This window comes from Dipodomys ordii, unplaced genomic scaffold (genome assembly GCF_000151885.1).
Source record: "Dipodomys ordii isolate 6190 unplaced genomic scaffold, Dord_2.0 Scaffold108, whole genome shotgun sequence".
Taxonomy (NCBI): domain Eukaryota; kingdom Metazoa; phylum Chordata; class Mammalia; order Rodentia; family Heteromyidae; genus Dipodomys; species Dipodomys ordii.
The window spans coordinates 435,486-445,494 of NW_012267324.1; the positions used below are offsets into that span (position 1 = coordinate 435,486).

General features: G+C 56.9%; 1 protein-coding gene across 1 annotated transcript in view; it reads left to right on the plus strand.

Annotated features, from left to right (window-relative positions):
• The first annotated feature begins 307 nt into the window (after positions 1-307).
• LOC105994652 (cytochrome P450 4F22) overlaps positions 308-10,009 on the plus strand; it is a 14,079-nt gene continuing 4,377 nt past the window's right edge. Inside the window, exons 1-6 of the mRNA XM_013028283.1 lie at positions 308-529; positions 1,912-2,056; positions 7,370-7,423; positions 7,546-7,673; positions 7,864-7,988; positions 9,811-10,009. The exon at positions 9,811-10,009 is cut by the window's right edge and continues 13 nt beyond it. Coding sequence (XP_012883737.1) covers positions 308-529; positions 1,912-2,056; positions 7,370-7,423; positions 7,546-7,673; positions 7,864-7,988; positions 9,811-10,009 — 873 coding nt within the window. The remainder of the gene's footprint in view (positions 530-1,911; positions 2,057-7,369; positions 7,424-7,545; positions 7,674-7,863; positions 7,989-9,810) is intronic.

Consider the following 10,009-nt stretch of genomic DNA (forward strand, 5'->3'; position numbering starts at 1 on the left):
GAGACTGATCTCCAGTGAACCACCAGAAAAGGCACGAGTGGCGCTGTGGCTCAGGTGGTAGAGCGCCAGCCTTGAGTGAAAAAGCTCAGGGACAGTGCCCAGGCCCTGAGTTCAAGCCTGAGGGCTGGCGTGGGTGCGCACGCGCGCACACACATGCACACACACACACACACACACACACACACACACACACTGGGACCTCGCAGTGGAGCATGATGCCTGGTTCTGTCTGCCACCCCCAGGGCAGGCCCGGGTCGGGTCCAGCCTTGGGTCTAGCCGCTCTCCTCCTGTGCACCCCCCCCCCAGGATGCTCCTGGACGCGGACCACCTGCTGCGCCTGCTGGGGCTGGAGAGGACGGCCTTCCGCAGGCTGGCGCTGAACGCCCTGCTCCTCTGCCTGCTCGCCCTGCTCTTCCGGCTGCTCCTCAAGCTGGGGAAGCTCTGCTGGGCCTTCCACCTCACCTGCCGCCGGCTGCGCTGCTTCCCCCAGCCGTCGAGGGGGCACTGGCTGCTGGGTCACCTGCGCATGGTGAGTGCGGGCTGGGCACGGTGGGCGCAGCCCAGAGAGGGCAAGCTCTGTCTCCAGCCACACAGCGGGGAGGGAGCGGGGACGATCACTTTATCTTACTTACATTTTGGTGGAGGCCCTGGGACTGGAATGCAGGGCCTGGATGCTGTCCCTGAGCTTTTCTTTCTTTTTTTGCTCAAGGCAGGTGCTCTACCCCCTGGTCCACAGCGCCACCTTCAACTCCTTCCTGCGTAGTTTTATTGGAGATAAGAGTCTCACAGACTTTTCTGCCCCAGGCTGGCTGTGAACTGCGATCCTCAGATCTCAGCCTCCTGACAGGCGTGAGCGCCAGACTATTTTATTCCATGTTTGTTTTATCTTGTTTTATTTCCTTTGAGCCAAGAGCTGGTGGCTCATGCCTGTCATCCTAGCTACTCAGGAGTCTGAAACCCAAGGATGGAGACTCAAAGCTAACCAGGGCAGGAAAGTCTGTGAGACTCTTATCTCCAAGGAACCAGCAAAAAGACAGAAGTGGAGGCATGGATCAAGTGGTAGAGCATCAGCCTTGAGCACAAAAGCTCTCAATGGAGATCTCAAGGACACGAGTTCAAGCTCTATAGAGCACACACGCCCACACACACACATACACACACACACACACACACACAACCCTCTACCTCCAGAGTATCCTGGGTGACAAGCATGAGCCGCGTGCTGGCCTATAACAGTTTCTGGTAGTCTCTTGGAGCCGGTTTTTTGGTTTCTTGGCACACTGCTTGCTGTGTGCCTGGGGGTATGCAGAGATCTACTTCATTTGCGTGTAGCTTGGATGGAGGGACTCCTAAGAAACCGGAGGCCTTTCTACTCCATAACTCAAGGGGCAATTAACGTGTTTTGTTTGGTTGGTTGGTTGTTTTGTGAGGCATAAGATAAACTTAGGACTTGGCACCTTGCTAAACCTGAGTGGTACCTCCAGCCTCCAGAATTATTATTGTTGTTGTTGTTATTATTGTATTAGAACTTGAAGTCAAGGCCTAGGCACCGTCTTTGAGCTTTTTCACTCAAGACTGGTGCTCTACCATTACACAACTCCACTTCCGGCTTTTTGCTGGTTCATTGGAGATAAGAGTCTCATGGACTTGGCTGCCCAGGGCTGGCTTTTGAACCGCGATCCTCAGATCTCAGCCTCCCGAGTAGCTAGGATGACAGGTGTGAGCCGCCAGCACTGGCCTCATTTTCTGTTTGGTCAAGCCATATCCCATGAGCTAATACCATGGGACTGGGCAGCCTGGGATACGGTTATCTGGGCTTCTGGGTTTGTCGCTAGGGAGGAGGTGAAGGTGGGGAAAGGGGGGGGGGGGGGGGGGCCGAGCCAATCCTCATGTCCCTCTTTTCCCCTGCAGTATCTTCCAACTGAGAAGGGCCTCCAAAATGAGAAGAAGGTTCTGGACAGGATGCACCACGTGGTCCTGGCGTGGGTGGGGCCTGTGCTCCCACTGCTGGTTCTGATTCACCCTGACTACATCAAGCCTGTGCTGAGCGCGTCAGGTAGGCGAACAGGGTCTCTGAGGGGTACTGGGAAGGCGGCTCCGTGGTACAGCGCTTGCCTAGCACACGTGAGGTCCCAGGTTTGATTCCTCAGCACCACATAAGCAGGAAAAGACAGAGTGGTGCTATGGCTCAGGTGGTAGAGCACTTGCCTTGAGCAAAAGAAGCTCAGGGACAGTGCCCGGGCCTTGTGTTCAAGCCCCAGGACTGACAGACAACAACAAAATCCCACTTCCTCTGGTGTCCTAGGCAAGAATGCCTTCCAGAGGAAGACACTTGCGAATAGGGCCTTGAGGGACAAGCAGGAGTTCACCAAACAGGAATAGACATGCAGCTTGGAGGAAGAGCCTGGCATTCCCACGTGCTCAGCAAGCTCTTATTCATCCTACGAGGGCCTATTTTCCTGGCCCTCTCCTCCAGGAAGCCTTCCCGGGCTCAGCAGATAGAACATACACAGCTCTGTCCTCTGGGACTTGGGGGTGCTGAGTACTTCGGCTTTGGGGGTGAGGGGTACCTGTGTAGTGATCTTCCTCACTCTGTGAATGAGGTTTTGGGGTTTTATCGGTGGTGGTGGAGTTTGAACACTCGAGCCTCTGCCCGGCCTGTACCTGGGGCTCTGGGTCTTCATCATGGTCTTAGATGAGCTGGGAGATGGGATTTTAGGGTGTCTGATCCCAGCTTGGTCTGGGGGTGAGGGTTCTGGGGCCGAATCTGAGGGCACACTCTGTCCCCGAGAAGCTTGTCGCTCGCCTAGTAACTTCTCCACGTCATTTCCCAGCTGGAAAATGAGTGCATTGCGCACACTCAGTGTGGAGCAGTTCGGGACGGGGGCGTGGCTCTGGTGTGGGGGTGTGGCTCTGTCACCAGGAGGGGCGTGGCCTGGCGATCGAGCAGGACTTGGTAGGGCTAGGCTTTGTGATGGGGCGTGGCTTGGTGATCGAGCATGAATGGATAGGGCTGGTCTCGCGATGGGCGGGGCTTGTCGTCGAGGGCGGGGCTTGGTGATGGTATGGCTCCATGGTATTCAAGAGGCCGTTTCCACTCTGAATCACTTAATCAATCTCTCTCTCCTCTCTCTCGCTCATAATATAAAGTGGATACGTGCTAGTGTTTCTCCTATTTGATTCATTGAGTGCCAGTACTGGGTCTTGAGCTCAGGGCCTGCGCACTGTCCTTAACTTTTTCTCACTCAAGGCTGGTGCTCTTCCACTTGAGCCACAGCTGCGCCTCCAGCCTTTTGGTGGCTCATGGGGCGATACGAGTCTGGGACTTTCCTGCCCCGGCTGTGTTTGAACCCTGCTCTTCAGATCTCAGCCTCCTGAGCAGCTGGGATGACAGGGGTGAGATGCCAGTGCTATTTTGTTTCCTCGTCGTGTCTTTTGAGACAAAGTTTTGCTGAGAAGGTCAGGCTGGCTTAGAACTGGAGGGCCGCCCGCCTCGGCTGGCCTGGGATTAGAAGCGAGCACTACCTCGCCCAGCTACATTCTTTCTTTTTAACTTGTTTTTTGGAGGTAGCGTCTGGTTATTAGGGCTTTGAATTTGGGATCTGCCTGTTCCAGGTTTCCCAACGCTGGGATTATAGGTATATGCCACTACGCCCAGTTTATGTTCTTTTAAAGGTGAGTTCATCTAACATACAATTCACGATTTCAAAGAAAGCAGTCAGTGCTAATCGGTGTGTTCATAACGTTATGCAATCCCTGGTTTCAAAGCATTTCATCACCCTGTAAATACTTTGTGCCCATTGAGCAACCCCGCAGCTTTCTCCTCTGGGGGACCTCTAACCCGTTCATGTCTCTCGGGTTTGCCGGGTCTGCGCCTTGTGTCTGCCTGCTCACGGATGGCGCTCTACCACTTGAGCCACAGCTCCATTTCCAGCTTTTGGGTTCATTGGAGATCAGAGTCTCACGGGGACCTTCCTGCCCGGGCTGGCTTCGAACCACGATCCTCAGCTCTCAGCCTCCCGAGTAGCTGGGATGACAGGCGTGAGCCCCTGGCGCCCGGCTCTACACCCGTGTCTGATGAGCATCTATCTAGTCTCTCGGCGATACTGTGAGGAAGACAGTAATGGCTAGCTAGACACAATTGGATAGTGCCAGGACCAAGCTGTGAAGCCTAACGTGCGGCGTTGTGTGCAAGGAGCTCCTTGGTGCTGGGAGCTTGGTGTTTTCCTGATCGCATTTCCCCCAGGTAGGCATCACCAGCCCTTCCAGGGGGAGGGGGGAGGATGCGAGAGGCAGCCTGGCGCCAAGCGTCAGGAAGGTTCCTCTGGGGAGAGGACTTGGTGCCGGTGGGTTTTGAAGGATGCCTAGGAGTTTGCCAGGCAGCCCGTCAGTACAGATGCGGGACGTGCTGGGAAGTCGGGTGGGCGGGAGAGGAAAGGCGACTGCGAGAAGGCGCTTTATCTGGAGGTCACCGGGAGCTAGAGCAACTGCTAGAGCTGGGGCCCAGCCAGGCGAGGCAAGGAAGGCCGGCCTCCCGCCCGCGTGCCCGCCGCCGCCGCCTCCGACCCCCTTTCCGCCCTCCTGCTCCGCGGCCGCGCGTCGCTTCCCGTTCCCACGCCGCCTGCGCGCCCGCGGGCAGGGCGTGGAGCCCAGTCACCGCCGGCCGGGCCGGGCAGCGCCCCGCCTGGGAGGGGCGGCGCGGGGCGCCGCTGGGCGCGCTGGGCTGGGCGCGCTGGGCTGGGCGTGCTGGGCGGCCCCGGGAGCGCGGGCGCGCGCGGCCAAGGCGGAGTCCCGGTGACGTCACTGCAGCTTCAGCCACTCCCATCCGGTCCCCTCCCCATTGGGTCCCAAAACTGTCCAGTGTATAGAAAGGGGGTTCACCCGTGCGTGCCTGCATCCATCCACCCATTCACCCATCCATCCACCCATTCACCATCCATCCACCATCCATCCACCTATCTACCATCCATCCATCCATTCACCCACGTATCCACCCATCCACCCAGCTATCCACCCATTCATCCACCATCCATCCACCCATTCACCCATCTATCCACCATCCATCCACCCATTCACCCATCCATCCACCATCCATCCACCCATCCATCCACCCATTCACCATCCATCCACCATCCATCCACCCATCCATCCACCCATTCACCCATCCATCCACCATCCATCCACCCACCCACCATCCATCCACCCATCCATCCACCATCCATCCACCTATCTACCATCCATCCACCCATCCATCCACCCATTCACCCATCCATCCACCATCCATCCACCCATCCATCCATCCACCATCCATCCACCCATCCATCCACCATCCATCCACCTATCCACCATCCATCCACCCATCCACCCATTCACCCATCCATCCACCTATCTACCATCCATCCACCCATTCACCCACCTATCCACCCATCCACCCATCCATCCACCTATTTACCATCCATCCACCCATTCACCCATCCATCCACCATCCGTCCACTTATCTACCATCCATCCATCCATTCACCCACCTATCCACCCATCCACCCAGCTATCCACCCATTCATCCACCATCCATCCACCCATTCACCCATCTATCCACCATCCATCCACCCATCCACCCATCCATCACCTATCTATCTACCACCCATCGACCCATCTAACCATCCATCCATCCATCCACCCATCCATCCACTCATCCATCTCTCCATCCATCCACCCATCCATCTACCCACTCACCTGTCCACAAGGAGACCATGCATGCATACATACACCTATCCATCCATCTACCCATCCATCAATCATCCATTCATCATCCACCCAACATCCTTTCATGAATCCATCAGCCATCCACCCACCCATCATCCATCCACCCACTTTTCCAGTGATCCATCTACTCTATCTATCTATCTATCTATCTATCCAACCATACAGCAGTCTCTCTGTCCTTCTGTCCACTAGTCTATCCATCCTCTATCCACCCACCCACAATCCATCCATTCATCTACCCACCTCTCCAGCAATCCACCCCCCCCATTCACTCATTCACCCACCCACTTCCCCATCCATCTCTCCACCCATCCATTAACTTGCTCTTTCACTTGGCCATCCTTTGATTCACTCATTGCTTCGCCAATGAAAAGTTTCAAATATTGATAATCAATGTGGTCTTTTTCCAAGTCCACCCCTGGGTGCATACAACCCCTTGTTTGGTGGGGTCAGAGGGAAAGCAGTAGCCACACCAAGGCCAGCGGCTGCGGGCAGAGGGTGGGAGTCACTGGGTGATGCTTCTCTGGCATCCAGTGGGGCCTGAGGAGGGCGGCACCATCTTGAGCCAGGGCTGGACGGAGGCGGGGCTTTGAAGAGGCGCTGAGTCACTAGTGCTAGAGCATGACTGGTGTGTGACCTGGGAGAGGTCAGATGTGACACGGAGATTACTCCTACTAGGAGCCTCAGGGAGGACCATGAGGGAGGGTGGAGAGGGCGGAGAGGGGAAGGGAGGGGACATCCTGGTGGCTTGAGCTGGCAGAAAAGAATGGGGCCAGGGTTGGGAAGGTGGCTCAGTGGTAGAGCGCTTGCCTTGCATGCCTGAGGTCCTGGGTTCGATTCCTCAGCACCACATAAGCAAAAAGAAAAAAGCCGGAAGTGGCGCTGTGGCTCAAGTGGTAGAGTGCTAGCCTTGAGCTGAAGAGCTGAGGGACAGCTCCCAGGCCCAGAGTTCAGGCCCCACAACCGGACCAAAAAAAAAAGAATGGGGCCAGCCTGTGGCACCTGCCTGTCTTCCCAGGAAGGAGGATCTGAGGATCAAGGATCAAAGCCAGCCTGGGCAGGAAAGTCCATGAGCCTCTGATCTCCAATAAAGCACCAGAAAACCAGAAGTGGCGCTGTGGCTCAAGAGGTAGAGAACCTGCCTTGAGCTGAAGAGCTGAGGGACAGCGCCCAGGCCGAGTTCAGGCCCCATGACCTGGGGTTCTCAGGAGGGCGAGGCGGGGCCTTGGGTGCCAGGCTGAGCTTGCACTCGGTCTGGACTGGTGTGAGAAGAGACAGGAGGTCAGGGCCCAGAAAGGAGAACCAAGGCATGCCATGTGCAGAGGTCAAGAGTCAGATGTGCATCTTTGAACTATGGCCTCCCTCCCCCCACTTAACTCAGGGCCTGGGCGCTGTCCCTGAGCTTTTGCTCAAGGCAAGCGCTCTACCACTTGAGCCACAGCGCCACTTCTGCCTTTTTGAGTCATTTATTGGAAACAGGATTCTCACGGGGGCTTTTTTGCCTGGGCCGACTTCGAACCGCGATTCTCAGCTTGCAGCCTCCTGATGGAGCTGGCGTGACGGGTGTGAGCCACCGGCGCCCAGCTGACCTCAACTCTCTCCACAGCTGCCGTGGCTCCCAAGGATGACTTTTTCTACAGCTTCCTGACGCCCTGGCTGGGTGAGGGAATGGAGGGGAGGCCGGGGTGGGGGCTTGAAGGAAGGGGGGAGAGGCGATGAAGGAGGGGGAGGGGATGTAGAGGAGCAGGAGAGGCCCCCCCAACTTCCACCCTTGCACCCTAGGGGACGGACTTCTGCTCAGCAAAGGTGACAAATGGAGCCGCCATCGGCGCATGCTCACGCCCGCCTTCCACTTCGACATCCTGAAACCCTACATGAAAATCTTCAACCAGTGCTCAGACATCATGCACGTGAGTGTGCCGGCCCTGGACTGGCGTGGGCGGGAGATGGGTGGGGAGAGGCTGGATATGGGGGTGTTGGGGGGCCCTCCCTTCCCAGGGTCTGCAGCCAGGACACAAACCAGGCCCTGCGATCACCACGTCCATGCGGCCACGTGTGTGTGTGTGTGTGTGTGTGTGTGTGTGTGTGTGTGTCTTCCAGGCGAAGTGGCGGCGTCAGATGGGCCAAGGCTCCATGGCCTCCTTCGACATGTTTGAGCACGTGAGCCTCATGACCCTGGACAGCCTCCAGAAGTGTGTGTTCACCCACAGCAGCAACTGCCAGGAGTGAGTGAGGCCTCCCTCCAGCCTCAGTTTCCTTACCAGCCCTACCCGCAATGACCCCTGGTCACCCTGTGAGCATCAATGGTGCAAATCAAGGACTTGCACGCCATGACTGCTCCCAAAATGCTACTCCCACAGCCGGGCGCTGCTGGCTCCCACCTGTGAGCCTAGCTACTCAGGAGGCTGAGATCTGATCATCAAAGCCAGCCCCGGCAGGAAAGTCTAGTCTGTGAGACTCTTATCTCCAATAAACCAGATATCACGTGATGCTGTGGCTCAAGTGGTAGAGCACTCGCCTTGAGCTGAAGAGCGCAGGGACAGTGTTCAGGCCCAGAGTTCAAGCCCCACGACCGACAAACAAAAAATAAATGCTACTCCCCCCACCTTCATTTGTCCACAAAGACGGGTGCAATTCTGCGGAAGCAGCCCACCCCTCCCCATACTGTGTTCTTTGATTTATTTATTTTGCCAATACCCGGATTTGAATTCAGGGTCTCCTGCTCTTGAGTGGCTTGTTTGCTCACAACTGGCACTTTTCCACTTGAGCCACGTCTCCAGTTCTGATTTGAGATGGTTATTGGGAGAAAGAATGTCTCAGGCTTTTCTACTCAGCCTGGCCTCAAACCATGATCCTTGGGATATCAGTCTCCTACTGAGTGTAAGCCGCCAGTGCCCAGCTCCTTTCCTTCTTTCTTTTTGGCAGCACTAATATTTGAACTCAGCCCCTCGTGCTCGCTAAGCAGGTCTCTAGCCACTCGAGTCATGTCCCCTTTTCATTTTAGTTCCCCCCACCAACAGAGTCTCCAGTTTTTCCCCTCAGGGCTGGTTTCAGATCACAAGCCTCCTATTTATATCTTCCAGGTAGCTGGGATCACAGATGTATGTGACCATGCCCGGCTCGTTGGCTGAGATGCAGTCTTGTTAGCTTTCTTAGCCTGACTATGAACTGTGATCCTTGAGATCCTCACGTCCCCCTCCCCCCAATCACCAATCCCCAATGGCTAGAATTACAGGTGTGAGCCACCCTCCTGGCCTTTATTTGGGGACGATTGCTCGTAGCCCAGGTTGACCTGAAACTCACCATCCTCCTACTTCAAATTCCCAAGTGTCAAGATCGTAGGTGTGTGCCATCAGTGCATCCTGAGCCTCAGTTTCCCTGTTTCACCGAGGCGACAGTGTCTGATTCTCTTAGGGTGAAATGGTGTGGCAGGTATTTGTTGGATGAATGAACACAGTAATTATTACCTTGGTTCATTCATCCCCTCCTGAGGGCGGGGCTCGCGGCTGGAGGTGTGGCTCTGTAGAAGGGACGTGGTTCCCCTCTGGGGTAGGTAACACGGCTCACAGGTTGGGCGCGGCTCAGCGGCGGGGGCGGGGCTAGGCAGGGAGCGTGACACTGAGGAGGCATGTGTTCGTGGGAGGTGTAGTTCAGTGGTAGGGGCGTGGCTAGTGTGGTCCAGCAGTCAGGGCAGGCCTGGGCGCTGGGGGCGGAGCCTAGGGTGGGGCGGGGTTAGGCAGTAAGGGGGCGTGGCACCGCAGAGGCATGTCTTATGCTGAGGTGTAGTTAAGGACTAGGGGCGTGGCTAGCGCTAGGGGGTGGTCCAGCGGTCCAGGGCACGCCTCTGCGCTGGGGGCGTGGCTAGGCCCAGGGGGCGTGGCTCCTTACCTAGCTGGCCGCTGGTCCTGCTTTCCAGCCCCCAGCTCCCCACCGCCCCCTGCAGGAAGGACGTGCTTCCGTCACTCCATCTAACGAATCGCCCGGTGGAGGTGGGAGCCGGGTCGGGGTCGGGGCCGGGCGGCTCACGGCTCCTCTTGCTCCCGGCAGGAAGATGAGCGATTACATTTCGGCCATCATCGAGCTCAGCGCGCTGGTGGTGCGGCGCCAGTACCGGCTGCACCACTATCTGGACTGCATCTACTACTGGACGGCCGACGGGCGGCGCTACCGCCGGGCCTGCGACGTGGTGCACCGCTTCACCACCGAGGTCATCCAGGAGCGGCGGCGGGCGCTGCGGCGGCAGGGC